Source organism: Fopius arisanus, unplaced genomic scaffold, assembly GCF_000806365.1.
Source record: "Fopius arisanus strain USDA-PBARC FA_bdor unplaced genomic scaffold, ASM80636v1 scaffold00020, whole genome shotgun sequence".
NCBI lineage: Eukaryota > Metazoa > Arthropoda > Insecta > Hymenoptera > Braconidae > Fopius > Fopius arisanus.
In genome coordinates, this window is record NW_011887759.1 from 1,401,492 (window position 1) to 1,429,025 (window position 27,534).

Below are 27,534 nucleotides of genomic sequence, written 5' to 3' on the forward strand. Positions count from 1 at the left end.
CAAGACAAGTACTGACATGTCGCTGCGAATTCAAACACTCGATAGCGTGCGCGCTCACACCAATAACAGAACACGATCGCCCCCCTCTCCGCCGCACTTGGTCTAGTACAGTAAACACGGACAACCCTGAGGTATTATTGACACCTCGAGTAAAATGGACTCTACTCAGAATTTATTCATTTTTCATTTTTAATATTGTTCAATATTTTCAAACATCAATAGATAAATTCAGTCGATTGATAGACTTTTATATAAAATTCTCCAAACATAAAGAACGTAAATAATAAAGGAAATAATTAATAATAATGTATATGCTTGGGCGGGCTTCAACGACGTCCTTTGGTACTAAATGTAGAACATCGCTAAACAATTGAAAGCCATTATTTTCGAAACCATCAATTTAATATTCATTTTAAAAGAAAAGATGTCCATATTAACCCAGGCTAGCCTAGTGTTTTCAAAACGGGCGAAATGTGTGGAACGTGCATGTTTATGGATCGTGGGATATATCAAATAATATTTTATTCTCCAAAAACAAAAAGTCGGAAATAACGTACACCTAGCGTGAGTTAGTGGAGACTTTCCGACGGCAGTGAAACAAATGAATTTATTCGTAATCCGTCGATTATCCGATCTTCATTGTAAACAATTGAAAAACTTTGCAATAATTACATTAAAAAAATTAACAACAGTGTGCATTAATCATGAATATAATTAATTCTTTTGAAATAATTTAATTATTCGATCTTCCAAGAACTTCAAACTTCATTTTAATCAAGTAAAAATGGCGGGATGAAAAGGTGTCGACAGCGAATCATACGAGCCAGCACTGCAAACATATCCGTGAATATAAATGTTTATTAATTATTAAGTGTACTCATACAATAATAATAATTACAATAATAATACGTTATAAATACATTCTCCCTCGCTCATTAATATTTGGCGTAAATCACTTCGTTTTAAAACTACAGAAAAAAAAACTACAACAAATCCCACGCGTACCAAATTCTACTCCAATCCTCGACTAATCTAATTTACACAATTAAAAAAGTACACTATTTTTTCTATTTTCACTAGATCATCTCAAATTAATTATTGAATATTCACCGTGATTTATTTATTCACTTAAAGTTACATTTGCTCTAGTACGTACATTTGTTCTGTTTCCACTAGTTCATTTCAAATTAATCAGGATTCATCTACAACTTACGGACTGCATCGAATATATTTACAAAAGTTATAAGCTTAGGTATGCGTTATAAAAACATTAATGCAAAAAAACACGTGTTCCATGATATTTCGGACAGACGACAGAGGACGAAAAACGCTTGACGATTCCCAGTAGTCTCTTATCTCGACAAAAATAAATATACGAAATATATCTAAGACCTTTTACGGGCAACAGACGCAGCCTCCTTCCCTTGATTATGTCCCAATCGATATTTCAGCTCGCTAAATCGTTACTTATTAATACAAAAATATCTATTTTATTAGTGGACATGAAATGCATGAGCAACATCTAATTACACTCGTTATCACTTCCTGTACCCGAATTATTTCGTCCTCTGCTCTTGAAACACATTTATTATCATTAGTTGTAGACCGATTTGCACATAACCTCGTGTTATAAATTGACACAAGAAAATTCCAACAAAAACAACAGAGAATGACATTAGAGATGAAGTTCTTGGCCGATATCTCAGAATCTAAGAGAGCGACCAATTTTCGTTGGATCTTTTTTGTAGATTCGCAATAGTCCTTCGAAAAGGGTCAAACGAAATAGTCACTTACTCCCTTAGGCTTCTAGATATCTCCAAAAAATCAATGAAATTAATTACGAAGTTTTCCATTTCCGGACTGAATTGATCAGAAGCGATGAGTAAATATAAATGAAATCGATTCAACTGATAGATTTCATATAATTCCTCCTGAATCTTTGAAAACGAGATGAAAAAAATAAAATCAATAATTTAATACAATTGTTCTACATTTCTAAGCCGTTTAATGGCAGTCAATGTTATGAATTTTCGATATACGATAGTACCAGCCTGAAATTCAAATGTCCAAGTGCCTCACTTGGTCTTCCCAGTCGGCAAATTGCCCCCAGGATTTCTCACATGAATTGACTGTCGATTATTTCTGCTCCTGCTGGCAACAGTCGACCCATCAACAGACTTGCGATTTCGATTTTTATTAAAATTCGACTCTCCTTCCTCTCGGCTCGTAGAACATTTCCAACTTGTCGGTCTGGGTTTGACTGGGCTCTTAAGAGAATCCCCTTCATAACTCTTCCTAGAGAGTTGTGGAGTGTAGTACAAGCTATACCTGTTATTTTTAACAGGCTTCAGCTTCTCTTCCCTCAATTCATCAGTGGAGCTACACATTCTTCCATTAGGAATAGTACGATTGATCCTCCCATCGAACTCCTGGAGCCTCCTGGAGTACTGTGGAACACAGCTAAACCTTTTTCCAACTTTCTCACTACTTCCACTCTTCTTCTCCCTCATCTTAACATTTTCAATCACTCCAGTCTTCCTCTCACTCCCCCTTGGTGAATTTAGTCCATTGATATGCACTGGAATTTGCGATAGTTTGGTCGATTTATTGGCGTTTGCTTTGGGAGTCCTTGTGATTTTCGACTCCTCAGACTGAGGGATCCTGAGCATTCTGTCAAACCGTACATTTTCAAAACTCTCCGAGGACTCTAGACTCTGATTGGAGCTGGAGTGTCCCTCCTTATTAACATTGGCAAACTGTATATTGACAAAACTGTCAGAGGTCTCGATGTTATTGTCAGAACCACTCAAACAATCTGTTGACTGTGACAGATGATCTATCGGCGATTGTCTCAAAGTAACAATATTTTTAGTTACATTTTTATCGTATAAATCTCGTCTCTGACCCCTAGATCTAATATTGCACTTCCCTGATTTAAGGGTATCATTGCCGCGATAATTACAACGTACAGGTGTCGTTGATATACTGGAATGAATATCAGAGAGTGAATTACCATTTCTATTGTTATCGGAATGTAAATCTGACGAACTATCACTCTGGCACTGGCCATTGTTGTTCTTCGTCATTGAATTAGTTTCTGGAATACTGTTTGATGATATCGATGGATTATTGCACGTGTTCGAGAGATTTATGTTGTCCATGAGATTGTGAAGGGACGAGGTGAGGGCTCGGATATCCTGGAGACAATCAGCACTCAGTGATATGGGCTCGTTGTTGACATGCCCATTGAAGTTGTCGGTCTCGTCGGCACCTTTCTCGGGAGGCGAAGGAGAGGTAAACGTGGCATCGAACCACCTGCTCTTAGGGGTTGTATTGATTTCAGATGTCGGGTCGTTGGAATTTTCAGAGGACCGCTGCCTCTTGTAGTCGAATTCAAAAGTGGCCACTCTCATCGGCTTACACTGCTTATTCCAGTGTTGCTCCGGCGTGTTGGCGGCTGATTCGCCTCGTCCTGGGGCTTGTTCGCCTCCTAGAAAGCTCTGCAGATGTACAGAGGAGGGAGAGAAAACAAAAAGAAAAGAAAAGCTTGGCTACAGATACGAACAGTCCAATACAAAAAGCTTTGCTGGTGGTTTTTGGAGAGAGGGGAAATTATTGGAATGGAGCTGGGGAGATAATATTGTAGTGGAGTGGCAAAACCCAGGAGAAAAAATTAATTCCTTCAGGAATAATGAATTATTTCACAAGATACCGTTTTTACACAATAACATAAAATAAATAATAATTACAATGATAATCACTAGGGGATAATAAATAAACTAGTAAATATTGAAAAAGTCGTCAAGATTGAAATGCAAGCGGAAAATTTGGGAAATAAAAATTCAGTATTATTCTGTATTTTTACCACTTCAATACTGAACTTATACCCGATAAAATAATTGTGGCAGTGCTGTACAACTGAAGCCCATGATTTATCAGAGATAAAATCTAATGTGCTGTGCAACTAGACAGTGCATATTGATCGATAAAATACCAAAAGCCATGCACGTCTAATATAGTGCATCATTTTTCCCAATAGAGTGACATTGGCTATGTGGAACGAGGAAAGAAAGCCATTTACATCATAAATTTATGCGTAAAAATACGTTGTAAAAATTGAGGAAGAAACGTAAGAAATTTACATTAACCCTGAGAGTTGATAGCAATATTGACTTCGTCATTGAAAAATCTTAATTTGTTTTCCATAAAGAAAACGGAAATTACTGTATGATTAAAAGGCTATCAACTTAGCCCACACTTCGATTCCTGTTTCCACAGAACTACAGGAAATATTCAAATGCATGATCAATAAATCTAGTGAATGGTAATTTACCACGAGCCACGGATGATCGAGGACGTCCTCAGCACTGAATCTCAACTCGGGCTCTGCCTGCAGCATGTTCGAAATGAGTTGCTTGGCGGAATCAGATATGGGGTCCCAGTAAGGCGGTGTAAACTCATACTGTCCACACAATATCCTCTCAAACAGCTCCTCTTGGTCGTTATCTAGAGGAACGAACGGTGGAAATCCACTTAATAAAACGTAGAGAATCACTCCAGCAGCCCATACGTCAATCTGAAATTACAAGATTACTTTTGTTGTAGGCAGGAATTGATTTGAATATTCGAGTGGGACATAAACATATAAGGAATCGTTTTCTTCGAAGCTTTTAAAGTGTAAAAAAGTGTTCTATTTTTTAAATAGATCTGGAATAAACGGAATAATTTCGCCCTCTCCCCTTCTCACCTTGAGTCCGTAGCCGGTCCCCGTGAGAATTTCAGGAGCAACATAAGTAGGCGTTCCACAGACAGTATACATTGGCTCTCTGACCACCTGTGCAAGTCCAAAATCCGCAAGCTTAAGACACCTGACATGACTCCCTTCCATTTCCACCAGTAGATTCTCAGGCTTGACATCTCTGTGCACAATGTGATGGGAATGCAGATAAGCCAACGCTGATGCCAAGTGTCCAATCATGACACTCGCCTCGGGCTCCGAGAACTTGGTAACCGCAGCAATGGCATCGAAAAGATCCCCTCCCTTGACGAGCTCCACCACAAGAAACAGCTGATCCGAAGTCTCCTGCTCTCCAATCAAGCTGATAATATTAGGATGACAGACTTGTCGAAGAATAGACACTTCACTAGCTAGCATTGTCTCTTTTCCCTGGCACTTGCGCTTGTCAACAATCTTGATAGCATACTCAGCCCCAGACTGTTTGTGAACACAATGTCTGACAACAGCGAAATTCCCATCCCCGATGACGTGTCCCACAGAATAATGCATTCGAAGGGGCTGTGGTAGCATTAGTGATGAAGGACTGGGCGTTCTCACCTGAGGAGCATTGAGTGTCCTCTTACCAGTCTTTCTGGGCATCACTGGCATGGGCCCACTCTGTCTTTTCGATATAGAGGGCCCCCTTCTGAAGCTTTGAACACACTTGGATTCCTCAGGATCAAGTTCAAAGTCCTCCTGAGTGGACTTCTCAGCGCCATAGGCTATGAACACTTCCTCACTCTCGAAGAACTGGTCCAAGGTGATAACAAGCTTTCCTGAGAGAGTGTAAACCCTTCTGACAGCTCCACAATCCAGCTTGACCACTTGCGTCACTGCCTCGAGAACGTGCTCCAGACTAGCAGCATTTCGTTTGTTGAGCAATAAACGGAGTACTTTTCTGGGTTTAGTTCCGTGACGAATTAGAGTGATTATTCTCGCTTTGACACAGCTTGGAATGGTGTTTATCTGCCTGCCAATGCCAGCTGGTGACTGGGGAAGGCCTGAGAGGGAGCTTCCACGACGAACTCTCGAGGCGGAGTAATCGACTTTCTTGAAGAGCTCACCCTGTCCGGAGACCACGTAGCACTTGCCATCTTCCAAGTCGGTTATGCTTTGAACTTTTCGACCGTCCATAGAGTAAATGCACCTGACTCCACTTGGCAGCGTCACATTTGACACCAGGACACGTGTCAACTCTGTGGCCAGACTGTCAAAGCTACGGTAACGTTCTGGGGTCACTGCCATTACCACTCCAGTGTAGAATTTATCACCATTGCGAAAAAAACGTACTCGCTTCGCTTTTTTCGTGGGAGGAGTTCGCAGGCTTGAGAGCGAACTCTTTGAGGCAAGGTCCAGGTAGCGATCATCGAGGGATGTCACTGTTAAGGAGTTTAGTTCTCGTGTTGAGAGGTTGCTGTCATCTGACGTCGAACCATGCCGACTCAGCGGCTCCTCCATGGTTTTCTGGAGAAGAGACCACCTGATAAAAGGTTTTTCCAGATTCACAAGAACCGCGAGAAACTTGACTGAGGGAAAATATTCTTATCTCCTATTTGTTTTTATTTTTATCATTTATATTTCATTATTTATCTATATTTATTTATGATCATTCATTCATTATTTATAATACATAGGGAGATAGATAGGGAGACAAATAGGGAGACGGGCTTTTTTCCCCAGTGCTTTTAAAAATTCAGTCCTTGCGGAGAAAATCGATTGCAACTGGTGGGTTCAAAGTAGAAGTTCAATTTTGCTGAGACGATTGAGAGAAATCGAGGAAAAATAGGAGAAAAATGTTTAGACAAAAATTGGAATTAATATGGTTAACATGCATGGTTCCAATGAAAAATTCAAATAATTCTGTAAATCGTCAGATGAAAATGACTCTCCGTGAAGCTTTTCCATTCGAATAGAATTCAATCTCCCAATGTTTTCCGAAAGCCACTGCTCAGGCATGAACTTTCAGGCATGAATGAAATAAGATTCTGCGCAATATTGAGAAGATCGGTGGGAAGTAGAGGAGTTTTCGAGAGGCCCTTTCTATAGCTCTCGCTTCAGTCCATAAAAATGGTCATGGGCCGTTCAATCTCCCATTGCTACTTCAAGAAGTTCATTCAAAAGTTCATCAGCATAAATTTCTTTTAATGTTTTCCTCTTCAGCCGATTGTTTCTCAGGAAAATGGATAATTATGAGAATTTTCAAATCAAATGATCTCCCTTGAGCACTTGACGAGCAAATTACATATGTCTCTTGAAGAAGAGTCATTAGCATTTTCTTCATAAAAGATAAATATCTTATAAACAAAAGGATTCCACAATCTGCTAAATCCACTGCATTCTACCGATAAGAGAATCTTCAATAAAATCTCAAAAACGATTATTGATATCTGTACATTTATCTCGGAATGAATTTAATAATATAGAACTCGTTACACAAAAAGTTGAATAAAAAAAAGGCTCTTGCCATTTCCTCTGACTCCATTCACCACAGAAAATTAACTGTTTCACAACAAGAAAAAAATCGACCTATAATGACGGCAAATTGTTGTTTACCATAAATCAAGTCGTACCAGGAGTAAACGTCAAGCCTTCCCCATCGCTATTAAAATTCCCCCAAAACTAGGTCTTCGATTTTTTTCTGAAACCGACTCGTTATGGAGATAATCTCATATGAAACGAAGTGTGAAAAGTCAACAGTCTTCCTCAATGAAAATCCCATTCGGTTCAGGTACTTCAGCGAAAACAAGCTCCATGGATTAACAAAAAAAAGCCAATTAGGAAGGAGCGTTTGCCTCAATTGTCAAAGCACTAGCACTGTTGTCACATTGTCTGTTATGTTTCACCGCATTCTGTTATCGTCACGAGTTTCACAGAACTCTGACTAATTCGCATGTAATTTACACAGATTAGAAGCGAAAAAACGACGACCCCCAGACTTACCCCGAGACTCGGTGAATTACTGAGCAACAGAATTTATTCACTTCCCTGGATAGCTGGTGTCTTGGATGATTGATGAGTGCCACATTTAGATTCTAAGTAATATGAGGACAGTACGAGAATTTAAAAGAGTCCAGTTTTTTTTACGAGAGCACCAGAGTTTGTGGTGTGGAAAGAAACGCTCACGCCGAAGCGACAGTTTCCTCCAGTTTGTTGGAGGTTAGAGGATAGAAATGTCAATGTTGGAGATACCGTACACTGCTGCCACGTTAGCGGCAAATATTCCAGGTTTTTAAATCCAAAACTTTTTCCATTTCAGTCCAACGAAACAAACAAGCGTCTCCCATACAAAAAAAATATTAAAAAATTATTAATATTAACATAATATCCAAATAACATTTTATATGCGCGCACATATATTATACAATTCATTTTTTTTGCATTATGAAATACATAATTCCTGAGGTTTTCGAGTAATATCTCTGAACGTGAGGTAGATAGCGATTTTTTCTAAGAACTTCTATTCTAGAATAGAATGAAAGCTAGCAGAAATGTTGTCAGGAAGATTACGCTAACTCTTTTGGATTCAGAGATATTCCCGTAAAACTCACGTTGGTGAATTCTGTATCTTATCGCCATTTTACATCGACATAAAACGAGTAAAATTGCGCCCCTGAATAAATTTATTTTATAATCTATGAGTTTTTTTTCCTCCGGTGGGTACTCCACCCGGATTTCGCTGAGGAGAGTGGATTACTCGAGTAATTACGAATGAATCACTCACCTATTGCTCCATGTAGAGAGAGGAAAATCAGGGTTTGTAATGAATAAAATCCTATCTGGAAGTTTTAACGGAGGTTCGAGGCTTATGCGGGTTTGAAATGAATGCGCATATTCCGAGTAAATTTCTACCTCGACTGGGAACCAAGAAACTCTCTCGAACGACGCCTCCAGAGCGCCTGGTACATCGGTCTCATTTATGCGGGAATGCGCGTGCGGAACTCTGTCGAGAAGTTTCCAATTTTTTTGGTTTCAGAATAACTGAGACTAGAGTTCTAGATGGTAAAAGTGATACGGGTAAAGTGGGTGGGGAAAGTGAAAATCGTATTTGATTTTCTTTGAATTTTCTCAGTTCTTTCTCCAAGTGCATTTAACTTGAATTATTTTTAATTAACCGTCTATGGCGTGCTCCGCAGGCCTTAACAGATTTTCAATGATTAATTTTTTAAATATTTATCCTCTTATCTAATTAACGTTTGATTGTATTTGATTGAACTCGTTCATCGTAATGGTTGATAGTTCAAATTTTAAGGTGAAAACATTTTTTTTCTCCATATTTGAAATTTTTATTATTATCCACAGAACAGGTATAACTAAAATAAACGGTTAGTTAATGGAACAATTCGATTTTTAATAAAAGTAATTGTTCTATGTCAAAAATCCTAGATAAGTCTTTCAGGGCTACGAGATAAGAATGTTTTATGAAAAGTAATTGAACAAACAAGATTATATAATTGCTAAACCGATTTGTTATAAAAGAAAATATTGGACTAGATCTGTGGAAAATTTCACTTTTATTATTGCCGGTACAGAATAATGATAGATTAAAGCTGTTCTCACAAACAAATCATATTTGATATTCTATAAAAAAATGAAAAACTTCCGCGATGGTTCTGGTGGGTTTTCCGTCTTCTATGGGTGTGTTTTAAATATTATATGCATTCCTGCATATTAAATTACGAGTACAAAAACACAAATTTGCATTTGGAAAACCCTTCAAAGAACATAATAATGGAATAGAAAATGAATATTAGGTCTACTGACCTGAAAAAACGAGTAGAATGGCTAGTTTCCATTTTCGTAATGGATTCATTTTCCATATGTGTGAATATCCAAATTATATTTGGGTTCTACTAAATTAATTCCTTCCTCATCTAATCAATAGACGTGTAAAACAAAATAATGAGAGCATTATAACTATTTAATGATGATAATGAATACTTAGAATTGTACTGGGGCCCCTAGACTCTGACGAAGCTTCGTTTTCTCATTGAAGATATAAGTATTGGAATGATCACTAGAAAAAGCATTAGGAAGAGGTTCTTTTTCATTCTTAAAATGCCTCAGCAGCTCTGTGAATGCGTGGTTGTCCAGGTTTTTAGCTAAATAGTAGAGAAATAGCCAGTCACCGAAATGATAACCACGAGCCATACGGAGGGTATTCCAGGGTGTGACCTTTCCAGGACAAGCCATTGAAAATACGAAGCAATTGAAACGACCACTCCTAGAATTAGTACGAACATAAAAATATAAAGTTGCATTAGTTGGTATTGTAAGAAAGTCGTCCTTCGTCATTCGTCCTTCGTCCCAGAAGTTAAGCTCACCTAGAATACAACAACAGTGCCGCAATCCTCCAGAATATGGCAATTCCAGAGAGCACAGCAAGAATTATGTACCAAAACCACAGGAACACGTAAATCTTCTCGTTAACGATGTTCAAAGCCATAACACAGAGTGCATCGAGCTGCTCTACGCTTCCAGAGGGCCCATATCTGTGGAAAGTGCACTTGGTAACCTTGGGAAAGACAATGTCCAGTGGTGACATCCTGGAGGTCCATTCGTCCGTCTCCATGACCCTCGTACCCAGACTTAGAAAGGCACCACCGAGGAACCAATTCGTTATGTATATCTGCAGGATGACGTTAATGAAGTTCAATATTTCGCAGGCACCGAGATAATACGCCCAGGTTTGGTTGACACGAAGATGCGCCACGAAGTAATCATGAATTGACTTGATTTTTTCTTTACATTCGGATTTTGCGAGGCTGGATTTTTTTTTCTCGTCTTCCTTCTTATCTTTGTCTTTGTCTCCTTTCTTATCTTTTTCTTCTTTCTTATCTTTGTCTTTATCTTTGTTGTCTGCCAGGGAAAGACTTGCCATGTGGAGTCCAGAGACTAGTGCCTTCAACCGCCCACCTGTCGAATAATTCGGATTGATTAAATATTAATTTACATTTCAGTAGCAAATATCTCTTCCTCCTTCCTGAATGACATTGCTTCATTTATTTTCAAGACTTTTCTCACCTTCAGCACCTCTCCATAAGTAATGGGGTACATAGAAAACGAGTGCTTGAAAAAACAGAACAAATGGAACCCATTGATAGTACGCATGATGGACAGTCTCTTCCTCTCCAGTATAAGGACCAATTCCAGGGTGTGGAATATGATTGGCGTTTACTGTTTTCGCATCCATGTATTTCGTCTGCAATTATTCGGAAATTAAATGCAAACGTTTGAATTTTTTTTCTCTTAAAAATATTCCCCAGGTTCTTCTCAATCATTTATTCTTCGCGAGTCAAACTTAATTGAAAAATTATCAATCAATCACTCAAATTAACACTCACGATGGTATAGGTCGAAGAAAAGAAGCAGAAGGTGTCGATCACAGCACTCAGCCTGTCATCCTTAGATTTTTCAGCCAGACATCTGCAAGAAATTTTCCACACGAATGTTTTGTCGGGAACAGGCAGGGCGCAGATAAAATATGAAAGAAAACTGATTAATCAACTCACTTTATGTGTTCTCCGAAGAATTGTTTCGAGGAGACCAGCAGAGATCCCACTACAAGTAGAACGAATGTCGCCCGATAATGAAGTCTGAAAACTACTCTCAGGAAAAAATTCAATCAAATAAATATGGACGACATAATAGAAATAAAATATGGCAATGTGAAAAAAAATTTGACATAAATTTGATGAATCACTAAAAACTGATATTTCCACCTCAAAAGGATAATTGCAGAGATAAATCGATAATTACAATTGATTCAACTGGAACAACCGATAAGAGCTGGTGAATTTCGTGGGCCACGTGCAAAAAATCGACAGACTGACACCATAGTCTTGAATAAACGTAATATCAACGGACATTAGCCCCTCCAGTGCTTATTAATAGATACGAGACATAATTGAAACTATGGAAACAATAAAAGTTATTTACCAATATTGTCGATGACTGCAGTGTCCTGCACTGCTTTCAACTTCACGTAATTCTTGAGGACAGAAAACGTTGTGAAGACTGTTGTCATCTTATCTTTTCTCTTCTGATACAATTACTGTTCCGAATAAAAAATTGTTCAGCACCTACTGCCCGGTGAATACAACTTATGCCAAGGGAAAATAAAAATTAATATAAAATTCCTAATAGGCAGCTGAGATCCTGATGTTCGTATTAACAATGTCGACATACGATTGAAGGGCAAATCTGTAAAGACTGAAGAGGACTTTTCTGCCGAGAATTTTGGGCCCTCCCCACTCCCCAATTGATCACCGGAGACGATCGAAACTATAAATTGTTGTGAATATCCTGTACTTAATCGCCTTGAGGTAGAACGAGGCGTTGGAATTAAGAAAAAACATCCAAGTCTTATTTGTTTATACAAACAAACTCATCCTACTGCAGAAACATATTACTACTGGGTAATTATTGGCATCTCTTAGGATCTCGAAATGAGTTATATATCAATATTAGAAAATTAGCCTCAAATTTAATGAACAATAGCAACCCATCAAAAAATATGGATGCATTAAATATTGTAACAATAATGATTAGTAATATTCCCCGTTCAATTGTTGACTTTGGAGGATTCGTTCAATTATTTTACGACAGTCAATCAATTATTCCAATACTCATAGACGATTTATCAAATATTTACACCTCAGGCATATATTGATTGAGTGATTTCAGTATGAACTAATTACAAACAGGGAGAAAGAAATTCTAAACAACAAGAGGAAAAAAAGAACAATGGAATGAGCCTTCAGCATTTGAAAATAGTTTAAGTTTTCAATTCCCTTTTACTATTTATGCATTTATTTGTATTATTTGTCGTTTTTTTTGTATTGAAAGTGTTGAGAGTCCGGTGGACATTCCATTTCGTGATTTTTTCTAGAATCCCGTATTCCATTGGCACCTCAAATTACTGGAATGCAAAACAGATGGCATAGTTCAAAGCCCATTTCACAACAAATTATGATTCCGATAATTCATAGAGAATATGTTTTTACAACAATTCAATAGTTTGGAATTGTTGCCGGGGGGATTTAGTGGAAATGATTTTTTCAGCTGGACCAAGCCATCGTGATTATTTTACCGATTGAATGAACAGTTGCATAAGCTGCATGAAAAGCCCGACCGCCATTTGCTTTAAAGTTGTTGAGCTTGAAGGACGCTCTAAAATTTTTCCCCAAAAATTTCTCAATTTTCATCGTGTTAAAGATGGAACCGGAATGGCTCTTGTGTAACAATTGTTTCATTCACATGAGGGACTCAAAGAGTCCATTTTCAATTGTCTCCTGTGGCCATCTCTTCTGCAGAAAATGCTCTTCTGAAGGTAAAATACAAAGACGCATTCAAGGGATTAGAATTTGGAAAATATTTAACAATGACAAATATTTACAATTAATTATCGAACTGCATCAGTCCCAAAGGAATAAAATTAAAAATCTACTTGACTTCTTGGTTTCTGCAGTTGGAGATAAATGCTCAGTGTGCAATACAAATGGCATTCAATCCGTTTGTCTCACCAAGCCTTTCGCTCCAATGGTTGCCCCTATGTTCAACGATATCCTCGCAATGGCTGAGAAATTGGTCTTTGCTGCCAAATTCCAGAAGTTTCAATTGGAGATTCTAATGTTTCGTGAGGACCAATTGGTAATTTATGCTTTTATTCAATCATGTGGAAAAATTTCACCCTAAAATCAAAAGATTTTTAGATCGATTGACATTTAACAAGTATAAAGCTGGACTTGACTCACTTATGATTTATGATTCAGAGCAAGAAGTATTGTTCACTCAAGTCTACCTACTGGAAAATTAACAGTGAGTTGAATCAAGTGAAGCAAGAGTACAACTCAGTAAAGATAGCATACAATGAGTTGATGGTTCAGAATAAACGAAGCTCTGTCCTCATCAAGGAGACGCCTAAGTATGCTCGAGTTAGATTTGCTGAGAAAAATACAATTTTCGGCCACAATCAGCCAGACCCTCGCAACAGGTGAGTCTTTTATCCGATTATCAACTTTTTCTCGATTTTTTAATTCTGATGATCGATCATGTAGAATATTATCATGCATTCAAAATTAATGTATTTGAGGTAATTCTGTATATATATGTGTGATAACTACGCTTTATGTTCTGCGCTTGTTACTGTTCGCAATTTAATCTATTTTCTCAAATTGATTTGGGCTACGGTAGGTTCTGTCCAGTATCTGGTAACATCTCTGAGGATTCAGATGCTTCTGGATTCGGAGACAGACGATCGAGAACTCCGAGGATGGTTGATGGAATTTTCCGAGTGCCAGGAGTCCCCGCAATTCCTAGATCAGCAGGTAGTTCCACTACAAGCTCCAGGATTTCCACTCCAAGCTGCGTGAATTACGGTGCACAAAGCAGCGGATATGAATCTAACACCAGTACCCACTTCCGACGTTAAGAGATTCTCGTACTATGACTAGAAAACTAAAGTCTCCCCGAAAGACACAAAGTCTTACTCAAAAAAATATTGACTTTTTTTTCATTTTGAGTATTTCAAACATAATTAATTTTTTCATCAATAATCAATATGAATAGTATAAATTCCTTTTATTATTTTCAATATTATTGGTATTAATAATAATGATATTATTATTTTTTTATGCGATAATATTGAAGAATTAATTCAATTTGAAAATTATTCTAAACAAAGTCATAAATTCGAAATAGTTGAGCTAGAAGGAATTCATGACTGTTACCCAAGACGATTTTCTTTTTTGCTTTCCACTTAATTCCTCATTCTTTAAAGTTAACTAAAATTAAATTTTATCTTTCTTTTCTCTCTCATCTTTAAATGAAGTAGTGGCTCACAAGACCAAATTCGTGGCTCTCCCAGGAGTTGAAATCTAAAGATTTGTTTTATCCTTATAACATAATTCAATTATACTATGATTAATCATATGGCAATTATTATTACGACTCCAATGGAGTATTATACTATTACAAAGGATAATTGAGTTAGCCAAAAGAATATCCACGATTATTGTAATTAGAGCTTTAATAAAACTCTTCTTTATTATAATTTGCAACATGATTAAAACTCGAGAATCCTCTTTGCGCGTGCCGGTGATACCGGCCAGCGTCCGCGGCACCTGCGGATTTGTGTCCATTCTTTGTGGGTAAATTTATAACCTACAGAAATCTCTAATCCATAATTCATGAGCCTCTAACACTCGCCAGCCCCTGAAAATACTTTAGAACTTTCAAATAAGCCAATATCCTCGCAAAGTAAGTTCTTCCAATGATGTACCCAAAGAGGATTGACTAAAGTAGAGGCTCAGTTCTGGGGGCTTGAGTGACCCCAGGGGCATTGTAGTACCTCACCCCAAGGGAGAGAGGGCACCACACGCAATTCTGAGGTGTATGCCCCTCAGCCGACTCGGTACATACAATTAACCCTTAACGGGTACATTTAAACCCTTAACCAAATCCAATTAACCCTTAACGAGTACATTTAAACCTTAACCAAATCCAATTAACCCTTAACGGGTACATCCAATTAACCTTTAACAGATAATGGGTTAGTTGGATTTAAGGGTTAATTGGATGTACCCGTTAAGGGTTAATTGGATTCGGTTAAGGTTTAAATGTACCCGTTAAGGGTTAATTGGATTTGGTTAAGGTTTAAATGTATCCGTTAAGGGTTAATTGGATTTGGTTAAGGTTTAAATGTACTCGTTAAGGGTTAATTGGATTTGGTTTAGGTTTAAATGTACCCGTTAAGGGTTAATTGTATGTACCGAGTCGGCTGACGGGCAGACACCTCAGAATTGCGTGTGACGCCCTCTCTCCCTTGGGGTGAGGTACTACAATGCCCTTGGGGTCACTCAAACCCCCAGAACTGAGCCTCTACTTTAGTCAATCCTCTTTGGATGTACCGATGCACATGCTATCAACCATCACCCACGAATCACAAAAATACCAAATTTATACAAATTCGGAATAATTACCGTAGTAAATTTAAATTCTAAATAAACGGAATCATCGAAATCAAATATTTGTTGCTATTTCATTTCGAGAATAAGATACGAAATAGCAGGGGGGTAGTAAAATGTGATAATTCGAATTTTTCAGTGAAATATCGATTGATCGCGAATTTTTATAAACATTATAAAAGTTACTATATCGCTATCGGGAGAAAATGTCGAGACCTGCCAAGAAAGTGGAGGACTTCTATCACCACTACACTCGTTCCAATGACTGGGCTGTGCACTTTACGAACATTAAGGAACTCCCTCCAGAGCAGGTGAAGCAATTTTTCTCCAAATGGGGAGCAATAAAAAACGTGAGGCAGACTGGATCGACAGGTACTGGCTACTGCTTCGTTCACTTCGAGTTGGAGGAGAGTGCACGAAATTGTGCATTGGCCCTGAAGAATGAATTGAGCGTACGTCTGCGTCCATTCATGGACCGTCCACTTCATGTTCCTCGCCGCAAAGAGAAGGAAGAAGGACTAAACGGTGAGGAGCTGGATTTTTCGTTTAAGAAGAGAGAACCCAAGTATGAGTCGAGGATCTTGAAACCCGATCCTGCCATCGATGCCTCAAATCACAGGAGAATTAATGAAATCAATGAAGAATCATCAGAAGCAGTCCATCGACGTACTCCAGAGTTTAGTACGACGAAAATATCTGAAGCCCCTCAAGAACGTCCCCTTCAAGTCTGGGAACTTACGAAAACGGCAGACTCTTCGAGTAGAATCGTTGAGAATTCAAAATCAGACGTTGTGAATTCCTTAGGAGGGCCTGAGGATAAAGTCCTGAAGTACTCTGGGGCTGCATCGATTGTGAGGGAAGAATTCCTTGAAAGAAAAATTCCTGAACTGCAAGAAGTGTCAGAAGTCTCGTCTTCAATAGTTCTTTCTGAACTTAATGATCACGTGAAAATCGCCACAGCTGAAGAGGTAATTGTGGCTAACATTCCTGCCTTCTGTGGGATCGATATCATTCTGGAGCTCTTCCGGGACTTCGAGCCCCTCTGCGTGACGAATATCAAACTCATCCCCAAAAACTTGATTCGATACTGCCATATTTACTTCCAAACACCTCTCGATGCGAAAACTGTGGAGAATATCTATGATAATGCTGAGATTTTTGGAGAGAAACTGATTGTCCTCAGAGTGGAAGCATTGGTGGAGGAGGCCTTAGGGGGTTGAAGATTTTTTGCTTTGTTCTGAGTGCGTACTTAAGATTCTTTTAGTTTCGATAATCCAAGTTTGAGATTAAGCCAACGCCCAGATGGTTTGTCATTTTGAGTATCTATATTTCATTGTATAATTTTTAAATTTTGTTTTACGGGATTATTGAAACAATTTTTTATAGACCTCGTGAAAGGTCTCACGTTAATCACTTTTACCTTCAATTTCTTTTATTACGAATTACTCATTGTTCAGTTCCTTACCTTTTTTAATGCAAGAATTCAGAATTTTTACTAAAAATTATTAATTAAGAGAGTGATTGGCGTTACCAGTTATTTTTGCATCAATAGCTGACAAAAAATATCCATTTATAAAATATTAACTATTGAATATCTGGGATATTCATAATGAAAATCAGATCTATTCTTTTATATTTGAGATAGAAAAAAGCTTGAATACAAATATTTCATTTATTTTCACAATAAAAAAATACACAATTCTACATGTACAATTAACCAACTATCATATGACTAATTGTTATAAGAGAAAAACAGAGACAGGAGACCAAACAATAAAACTTGTCGATAGAATTGTACATGAGTATTGAATGAAACAGTAACCCGAAAATCATATTTCCGACCTAGTGATCATCATCGCGAAGACCAAAATAACCATGTGTGGAACATCAGAATAAATCGAAGGAAAATAAACTCACAAGTTAGTACGTCATAAATAGGTTTGCGGTAATGTACGAGGACAACCGAAGACCACTGTCTCGATTTTAATATTCTCTATGTCTAGACGTGCGATGATTTCATCCACCTTGAGTTCTTAGATCACTTATAGACGAATTCCAGGGTTTCGCGATGCAACAAAGTTGAGGAGCTCTTCGCTGTCCTCGCAGACAAAAGGCTTCAGGTGGTGACAAGCAACGTCGTGCCATTTGATGCCATCGTTGTAGAAGTTGTTAAGGATTGCCAGACAGGACTCGTCATTACCCTGGCAGAAATTAATTTCCCATCAATTACGTTTCCCTCATATAAAAAAAAATTCACAGACAAAAAAGCTAGACAATTCAGTAACAAAGAGCAAAGATTAACTTGTTCCTTCGTCTTCCAGAAATATCTCCGAACCTAAGGGGAAGAAATAAATTTTTCTCTAGGATTCATTTTTAGAGTGAAATGGCAGCTACAAAAAAGCTCTTTACAAACATTTCGATATCTCTCGTACATTCAGAGATATTTATCCTATACTTCAAGTGTATATCTAAGTAAATATCCATTGCCACTTGATCTTAATCAATGACTCTTCAAATATTTTACTTTGACGTGTGAGCATCACAAGACTGAGTAATCAATTGTCTACTGCACTCATTTATAGTCAGAGTAATTGCCACACGTAAGTCCATTGAAAACTATTACTAAATCATTTAAACAAGCCCCCAGAAGCTATTACTTGAGTCATGAATTATTACAACTTCTGTTACATAATTTTAAGGATTTTGCAACGGTTAGGTCGTAAATCTCTAACGACTAGGCTAGAGAATTATGGCGATCGACGGATGTTAAAAGGGCACAGTCCGTTATGGGTGGTTAATTTCAAAGAGGTGATTCGCTGATTGAGTTAGTATCTCAATTGAACAATTATACACTTGTCTGTATCGACAGGCTAAAAACTGAAGAAGGGGTAAGTAAGCCAAAAATTTTTCCAACTTAAAAATGGAATTATTCCACCGATATAGAAATCGGCGAAAAAAAATTAGAGCAGTGCAGATTACCCCTAAATTGGAGTAAATAGAGGATATATATTGAAATGAGAGCTGCAAAAAATGTCTTTACAAAACTTGGCTATTAGATGAACGGATTTCTTACCAATTACCTCTCCGCTCCTGAATTTGCTCTTATAATAGTTATTTTTTGTTATTTTTTGTTATTTTTTGTTATTACCTGTGCAGCTTCACGGTTATCAGGCTGTGCCTGTCCATATCCCCCAGTGTTGCTCCAATCCCCAGAGTTTCTTTGAGTAGTCGGACCAATTTTCGCTCCAGATCCTGACCAGAACCATCCATTGATATTCTGAGGCAGGAGATCAGGTCTGTCACAGCCATTGAAATTGCACTTGCGTCCAGAACTCCAGATGTACCTGACGTTCCCTGAACCCACCAATCATCCTCAATTATTTTCAATCTCTCAATTATATTTCACAACAGACACTTCAACAATCTCAACCATCTCCCCAGATAATTGCAGGCTCCTACAATGTAACCATATCACATTACAAGAACTAATCTCCACAGGATCGAGGAGTTAAAAAGAAAATCACGCGCAATTATCTCCGGACGTTTTCTTCGTCAGTCGAGTGAAAATACCTCTCCGCAATTTCCGAGGACACGAAAGGGGACATTGCTCTGTCCTTTCCTTTTAATATCGCATTGTCACAAAAAAAAATTCGTGCCGAGGGAAAATCATAACTCCAGAGAAATTCCCCGTCATTTCTTCTTCATTCATTATTCTATTAATTGTCATCTCTCGAGTGGGAGGCTTTAGACAATTACCCGAGCCAGTGTTCCAGAGAGAGAAATCAGGGATGTTTTCACTCGTTCTCTTTTATTTTTCGATCCTCAATAACACGCATGAAAAAAAAATAAAGAAAAACCTACCACTTTCTCTGAAAAATTCGCTAAATTACTTTTCCAAGTTCTGCAAAAACTTTATTCAAGTTTTATCAGACCTCTATTTAAAATCTCAAATCGCTGCATAATTAACTGTATAAAAAAATCAAAGTCTGTAGGCATTTTTCCCCGAATAATTATCCATTTGAATATTTCTTTGATAGAATCGGCACAACAACAAATATAATTTTTATAAAATTTCAATTGAAATTCAGAAAAATTTCAGAGTTGGCGCAGAAAATTGTTGAAAATTTTTGTACATGTCGACATAAAGTGTCTTTCAGGTATTCGCTTTCGATGCGAGCGATTTATCAACGGAAAGACTTTTTCTATTTCTCGATCTCGCAAACGTTGAATTACAGATGAGCATGAAAGTGAGAGCCAGTGAATCACGAATGCACTACAATATTGTATTGTTGCAGTTACCTCGAGCAATTCTCTGCTTTATGAATTCATTCTCCTGGGGTGTCTCCATTGATACTGCATCCATGCAATGACGACGACAGATATTACGTGCATCCAACCAGTCAACCTCGAGGTTCCTAGTGGGCTGATGCTCCCAACTGAAGAAGTAAGAGTGTGCAACACCTCTGGCGTCTCTGTACGAGGCATGACGAACACCTAGAGTTTAATAAAAAAAAAATCAACGAGCCATAAATCCTCGTTATTTCTTAACGATTCTTTTCGTCGACGTGATTAATGAAATTTAACGTGTCAAGTGTACGGGGGAGTCGAGAAACTTTCACGTTGTTAATTGATGGGAGAATCATAGCGAATGTACGATTTGCGGGAAATGCATTTAATATCGAGGATGTAATCTCCGTGGATGCTTGACCTTTGAAGGCTTTGATAAATGCTATTCAGAGGTAATTAAACCGCCGTTGGTGGGCAATTAAACGGGTAAGTTACACCGAGAAAAGCAAATGTTTGTTTCAAGGAAAAAAATCATATATTCCTAGGAAATCTCCGTCTGAGAGTTTAACGACCGGAAATCATTGAAGCTAGCGACTTTTTCACTTATTTCAAGGATTTTTAACTTACAGTAAAAGAGAAAAATTGCAAGTGCTGGTGACATCTGCGCTCGAATCAAGGATTTTCTTGGTATTCAATCAAGAATAATCGACTTGAAGGATTTAGATGAATAGATCGTTTTTCTCGGTTCGACATGAGAATAAACAGTTAATTGATCGTGTGATCGGTTATTTTGGATGAATTTCAGTTAATTGAACTTACGATTTGCACAACTCCTGGGGTCCGGTAGAGCCAATCTTCTCTGTGCCGTCACAGCGACAACTCCAAAGAATAAAAGACACAAGATCGACTTCATATTGCGGCTCTTGAACGACCTGAAATGCAGTAAATCGATTTCATGAAGACGGAGGGAACAAATGGATAAAAAGTGGAACATTGATTCCGCATTCAATGATCGTCTTGGTGAATTCGAAAGTCGCGGTCGATTGGGCGACCTTGTCGATCCAAGCGCGACTGAATCGACACCGATAATCCATCGAAAAAGTCAATCCTCCCCTGGGAAAATCGCTAAGGATCATTTTTTTTGCGTGCCGTACGGGTCATTAGGCCCGATGACAACTCTCACTTTCTCCGGAACGTTCCAGGACATTCTAGAATTTTTGCGACTCATCTCGGTGCATGAAATTATGATCGAGTTGGCGCTGATTAGAATTTGATGGGAATACAGTGATAATTTCTAGTGAAAGCGATGGTAATGCGCGATGGGGAGTGCAATGAAATGTTTTTCTGCGAAATTCTTTTTTTTACACGATGATTTTTGTATCACAACTTCCGGCATTGAGAGGTGTAATCAAAAAATATATATTATAGAGCAATTCAACCTTGCAATATATATTTTTTATATAAATTATTTTGGTCTCATATAATCATTGTATTAATGTCCCTAGAAAACATCAAATTAACATTAATTAACATTAATTAACTTTGCCTCTGCCTTCGGCAATGCGACAAAAAAATTTTGAGAAAAAGCCGTTCAGGGGAATATAAATCTATCGATGGAATTTTTCGTTGTTATTATCGAATAATCGCTTAAAATTGTAATTGCACTTGTCGAGTGAGCTCAGAACATATCCAAATAAAACGGAAATGAAATACTCGTTGCGCAACTGAGACTCACTTAATCTTCCTGTATTGCACTGAGAAATAAATCCGCCGGAGGCAGTTAAACCTACGCCCACGGTATTGTTGTGAGCTATCATCAGAAATCAGGGGATTCTAACGGGTAATGGAAGCCAGCTTGCTTCTCTTGGATCCAGAGTAAGACAATGCCGTTTCTGAACCCGACGCCTCGACCATATGGCCCAGTTCACGTGCTTCAATCGACCTGTCCTCCTTATCACTCAGACAATTTTTTTTCACCCCGCAAAAGATCCTAAGGGGAATTCGCAATGGAGATCGCTTCTGGAGAATTCAAGTGGAGCACTGGGCTAGTAATACGTTATATAAAATTGATTATCAGACTGAGACAAATTACTAGTGTTATAATGCCACTGCCCACTAGGTCCATCAAAGTACCTCCAATTAAATCGTCAACGTCTAGTACTCGTAGATCAAGTCCATTTTTTCTCCTTCTAGCCAATGGCTCTAGGGCTGTAAATGCATTATTCATCATGGGCTATTATTAAATAATATGTGGAAAAATTTAATGAAAAAAAAAACAGCTTTCTCCAAGAAATTCTGTTAAATTTCCTTTGAAACTTTGTAAAAATTCAAGTGAAATTTAATAGTGAAATTCTTAGTCTCTCCGATCCATGCGAGGTATTCACTCTTGCTATTTATCTGAACATTCATGTCTTCTCAATAATTTGAATGAGAAAAAGAACTAATGACTTGGCTCCACTGAATATTTCAGTATAGAAAATCCATGGGATTGTTTTTAATGTTGTCATCGACGAATTGTCTTTCCTGAAGAGACTTGTCAACTTGAACCAGGATCTCCATAATTACGTCATAAGCTCCTATCTCCCCTCAAACAAATGGCATTTATATCTCACAAGCGACTCGATTGGAACAAAGAAAACAAAAAGTCTAGACACATTAACATTTTCGTCTCTCTATGAAAAAACAGCATCTCCGCATGTGCAATCTCCACTTCTAGCCCGTAAGAAAGGCACCTCGTGACTATTGAGCAATGGGAATTAAAAAGCTATTTTGTACCAAATACGGGATTTGAATCATCTGGAAATGAGACTCGACGGCTTCTTCGACTCCTTCAGAATTAACCTCCGGCGTTCGGACCATTAACAAGTAAACATTTGAGTAATAACATATCACCAGATTACAAAATCCACTGTAACGATGAGAATGTCCCCCAGCCGGGGATATTGAGAAATTAATTGGATTATTAATTACCCTGATGCAACAGGACGCAGAATTTTGTTACATTTCGGTGGTTAAACTGGTTCTCTCATTCGAATCCCGAGAAATAAGATAAAAATCTTATGAATATTTATCACAGGTATCGCAAGATGTACAGAGAGAAATACAGAAAGGATTAAATATTAAGATATTAAGGATTGAGAGAGCAAACTTTCGTTCACTCTCTCCGTCATTAATGTGAACCGCAACTTTTCTCTTCGTCTCGACTCTAATTAATAAATGCCGAATTAAACTGCCGCTCAAGCGTTTCATCAGCTCGAGATATAATATTCATAATTCGTTGGCAGTCTTCCCTTCAATTTAACTCCAAATTACCCAGGTACCATTGAATGCTATAAAAACAATTTTGCGATGCGAAATAATCCCCGATGCATCCAATAATGAACTTCTAAATTGTCACGATAAATCACGTTGGCAGAGGAGAAAGGGACGATTGCCGAGTGATTGACGCAACCGAGCCGATCACGAGGAATCGCTGGTTTTTTTTTTTTTTATTCTCCTTTTTTTTTCTTTCCATGGAGAGCTCAATGGGTGCGTATGTACCACTCGTTGCACGGTGCATTGTAGCCACCCGGTTTTATGGGAGAAAGTTTGCACTCAATGTTGCATCACACCGAATTATGATATCGTCGCAACGTAAAAATTGCCAGGTACCCGGTTGGTGCTGGGAGCAATGAAAATTACGGATAGAATCGGTTCGGGTGATACATAAATTCCACAAGATTTCCAATGGAATTCTATCCCAAATGTTTTCATGAAAAATATTTATTATAATTATGATTTTTTTTGGAAATTGTTTCTTAAAAGTAAGTGGAAAAGACAGCTGTTGTGCACTTCACAAAATGATTGCCAAAATTTCAAAGACTTCCACTGCATATTTGACATATGGTCATTAAAAATGAAAAAAGAGCTGAAGTTGAACTCCAAAAAATTTTGCTGATCGTTTTTCAGTGTATATGTAATAATGTAATTAGTATGGAAGTACCTCGAGGCAAAAAAGAGGGTCGTTTGAAAAATCTAGGACTTTCACGTGTAGTTTTCGATAGACGTGCTTTACTTTTTGATGTTTTTTTGTTGACCCCCATATGGAGTGGAAGATGGGGGCCTTATAGACGTGCGGGGGGCCCAGTGACCCGATCACCGACAAGCGGGGCCTCTCCAACCAAGGCGATGAGGAATGCACGACCGAGACATCCAACCGTTTGAGGAATCTAACACGCCGGACGTCTAACTATGATGAGTAAAATTGGTGAGCAAAGAAATTCAACGAGATAATAAAACCAGACGAACATTTTGAAAAAGCAAATATTGCAATAGGTTAACTCGTTATGGAGATATTGAGGCAATTAGGTTTAGAAACAAAGTTCAATTTCTCCAAGGCTAATGATCTCTGAAGTTATTAAAAAAATCGTCTATTGCAACTGGGATACACCATTGCAAAACATCCGGATAAATTTTGTAAAATATTTCTTCCTGTGGATGATGGTATTGTACATCCTTCGAATGCTTCCATTTGGAAGCAAAAAATATTCAACGAGTATCGATAATAGACTCTAGAAGAGTTTTCATCATTTTCTCCAATAGAATTTTTATTCAGTGAAAAATGTCGACTGAATTTTCTGCATTTTCTGGAGATCTCAAAGAATTTTGAAATAGAAAAACGTAACAATATAATAATTTTTAATAATTTTATTATCCTACGATACATTCGTAGGATTCAGAAATCAGGGAAATCGGAGTGAAGACATTTTTTATATAAGCCTGAGAAGATTTTCGCAGATTTTCTCGATGTGAATGTCGAAGATCCTGCGAGGAATTTCAATAAACGTTTTAACGGTCATGACTAAATGTTAAAGATTCAGAATTGTAATTGAACGATAGAATTCTCGCCGTTCCCTAACCCATAGATTTTCCTATTCCTGATTCAACGGTAAATTTGATTCCAATCCATCGACTCCCGTCACAAATGACATAGAAAAACCGATAGCCCTTTGCTAAGCAATGAGTTTGCATCGAACTGTGTACGAAATTTTAATTCAGTAAAAAAACTAAACTGACAATAAAATGACGATAACTGATAAAATTAATATTCAGTGCCGTATTTTTTTCATTTCTCCGAATTTATTTCATTTTCCATAAATTTTTGCATTGCAATCGAATTAAAATAAAAAATTGCCACGTAATATCCCAATATATAGCGAATTGCCTTTTCAAAAATTCCAAAAAACTGAGTGCCAATGTCTCTTGCTATAAATGTTTCGAGTTTTCAACTTAAACATTTTTTTTATTCCCCACTTTATGCCTTTGACGAGCGCAAAAATCGCAGTAATTTCTGTAATTGAAGGCACCACTAAAGTTTCCCAATAAAAATGAAGAACTGTACACCGTGATCTCAAACGAAATGAGAAAAGTGCAGAGATGCCGGGGGCTGAGCATTCCCAAAATTGATATCCCGTTACAGCGAAGTAAGACCGAGAAATAAAAAGTCCAATTCTTAACTCCGTTTGAGTAATAAAAAAATTCAAGAGTCATTGGAGCTGGAGGAGAGATATATTCGTCACCTGGAGACAACTGAAGCGGATACAAATGCGTGAATTGTGCCAGATTTCTTACGGCGTGGAGAACCTGGCGTGCGTACGCCCTATTGACAATACCATTTGAGAAAATGAACGTACGACGAAACGAGTCTCGTTGCTTGTGTGTTTTAACGCGGCCCGCAATGTGCCACGGGCTAACCGTTACCTGGCCGGCTTTGCCACTGTTTTGTAAAGACCTCCAAGTACCACACAACATCACAATTCAGTGCTTTTTCCTCCAACTCAATCTCGAATCCGCTCCATGCTCAAATAAACAAATTTCCCTCAAACGACAATATCAATTGACAAGACCAAACTTAAAAGGAGGTACATAATACAATTTTAACATTTTTTTTTTACTTCTGTTGAATATTGAATATTTTATCATCTACAAAACTATTGACTCTCAGAAGAAATTGTGCATGGAAAACAAAACGTTTTGGGAAAATTCCGGAATAATTCCATGAACTCTTTCTTAACGACTTTTCGCCCCGGAATTACGGATAAGATACATAATTTTTATTCAATATTTCTCTCTGCGCATATTTCTGAATATAGATTTTTTTCTATATGGGATATTAAAATAAATTTGGTCGAATATTTAAATAGCTGTAAAAAAGTTCTCTAACGCTTCCACCTTAGATCGATTGTTTATGCAAAATATTGATAGTTAAGAAAAGTCGTAATTCGGTTCGATATCTTTGATATCTTCGAAATTTTCGCACAATTTCTGTAGAGCAAACTGATCGGCATTCTTTCATCGAAAAATGAAATAAATGTATGAATATATGATGAACTCATGAGTATGTGCTCATACCAATATAAATTAGTGCGAAAGAGTAAAGGGTGATATGTTCAATTGATCCCTATTTGAGTTTTCGGGAAAAATCTCTAGATCCAATAGAAATAGACATTTTTTTCTCAAGATCTACTTGCAGAGTGGCATGAGAGCTATAAAACGAATTTTTCGAGAAATGATTTTCTAGAAAATCAGTCACTCATCAATTTCAGAAATTTTCCAATTTTTAAATCCAGATTTTACATGTTATCCAAAGAGATTTCATTATCTTCATGTTTTGGCTATTGAAACTACGAAAAAGATTGAAAGTAGAGTTGAAAAAAATTACCGCTGCTATTTGAGCTATAAAAATAAGGAAATAGACGGAAATGATTTGACAACGTGAAATATCTACAAAACAAGTTAAATACGACATTATCCGGGAATGTTTTCTCTCCCGCATGTGGAGAGCCATTCAAAGATAATATTTGAATAATTACTCGAGGGAACAATGCACCTGTAACGTCTTATGCAATAAGATACTCCAAGACAACTCCGAAGTCGATGACCGTTTCGCAAATGTATCTAAACTTAAATTCAACTCCGGTAAATCATTAACTTACCAAAACTGTCAAATTCTATGTATTTCACTTTGCAACTTAACTATTGTTTATTCATGCTCGGCAAATAAAGTGAAGAAATGAAATAAAGCTCTAAATAAAACCAAATAAAAATGAATAAATATATAATGGGTAAAGAATATGAATAGATGAATGGATAAATCGGATGAATAAATAAATAAATTGTGGCTCACCGAAGATGAGAGAAATAAAAAGTCCTGATGATGTCCAGACGAGGAGGCAATAGCAAAACGTTGAGTCCGGGACCCTACGATTCGGAATTACAAAGAAGGAATGAACTGTCGAGCGATGGTGATGAGCCAGTATATAGTCGGCCCACATTCCCTGGTGCTACGAGTAACCTAAATTGCTCCCACCAGGGCAACATCATCTTCATGGGGCAGTGTTGGGGGGCATTTGTTGCCTCTCAAGTCTGCCCCACCTGTTCATTTTTATTTATTTTTTTTTTCGTTGAATTTTTCTCCTGATCGCTCATTTGGTAGGTTTGGTCAGCCACGGACGCACCGGATGATTA

At 37.7% G+C, this 27,534-nt stretch overlaps 5 protein-coding genes across 6 annotated transcripts; 2 read left to right on the top strand and 3 right to left on the bottom strand.

The window, feature by feature from the left end:
- Positions 1-827: 827 nt before the first annotated feature.
- On the bottom strand, positions 828-8,578 carry LOC105264369 (serine/threonine-protein kinase GM11705). 2 transcript variants are annotated; one of them, XM_011301200.1, is made up of 4 exons: positions 8,499-8,578; positions 4,748-6,241; positions 4,334-4,576; positions 828-3,500 (listed from the first exon to the last, which is right to left on the bottom strand). In XM_011301200.1, the coding sequence occupies exons 2-4, from the start codon at positions 6,233-6,235 to the stop codon at positions 2,076-2,078; spliced, it is 3,156 nt and encodes a 1,051-aa protein (XP_011299502.1). In that variant the 5' UTR covers positions 6,236-6,241; positions 8,499-8,578; the 3' UTR covers positions 828-2,075. The 2 variants fall into 2 exon arrangements, with proteins under 2 accessions (XP_011299502.1, XP_011299501.1); XM_011301199.1 differs by lacking the exon at positions 8,499-8,578 and adding an exon at positions 7,718-7,925.
- A 527-nt stretch (positions 8,579-9,105) lies between these two features.
- On the bottom strand, positions 9,106-12,047 carry LOC105264371 (innexin inx7). Its single transcript, XM_011301202.1, has 6 exons — positions 11,714-12,047; positions 11,287-11,377; positions 11,119-11,200; positions 10,799-10,976; positions 10,099-10,690; positions 9,106-9,998 (listed from the first exon to the last, which is right to left on the bottom strand). The coding sequence occupies exons 1-6, from the start codon at positions 11,799-11,801 to the stop codon at positions 9,716-9,718; spliced, it is 1,314 nt and encodes a 437-aa protein (XP_011299504.1). The 5' UTR covers positions 11,802-12,047; the 3' UTR covers positions 9,106-9,715.
- On the top strand, positions 12,047-14,321 carry LOC105264370 (RING finger protein 212B-like). Its single transcript, XM_011301201.1, has 5 exons — positions 12,047-12,192; positions 12,992-13,106; positions 13,245-13,426; positions 13,549-13,769; positions 13,970-14,321. Exons 2-5 carry the CDS (start codon positions 12,992-12,994, stop codon positions 14,205-14,207), a joined length of 756 nt encoding a protein of 251 aa, XP_011299503.1. The 5' UTR covers positions 12,047-12,192; the 3' UTR covers positions 14,208-14,321.
- A 1,333-nt stretch (positions 14,322-15,654) lies between these two features.
- Positions 15,655-17,643, top strand: LOC105264373 (uncharacterized). The gene has a single exon (XM_011301205.1). The coding sequence runs from the start codon at positions 15,948-15,950 to the stop codon at positions 16,959-16,961; it is 1,014 nt and encodes a 337-aa protein (XP_011299507.1). The 5' UTR covers positions 15,655-15,947; the 3' UTR covers positions 16,962-17,643.
- Positions 17,400-27,308, bottom strand: LOC105264372 (uncharacterized). The gene is made up of 5 exons (XM_011301204.1): positions 27,194-27,308; positions 20,848-20,960; positions 20,041-20,235; positions 18,890-19,095; positions 17,400-17,942 (listed from the first exon to the last, which is right to left on the bottom strand). Exons 2-5 carry the CDS (start codon positions 20,939-20,941, stop codon positions 17,784-17,786), a joined length of 654 nt encoding a protein of 217 aa, XP_011299506.1. The 5' UTR covers positions 20,942-20,960; positions 27,194-27,308; the 3' UTR covers positions 17,400-17,783.
- Between the last annotated feature and the right edge of the window lie 226 nt (positions 27,309-27,534).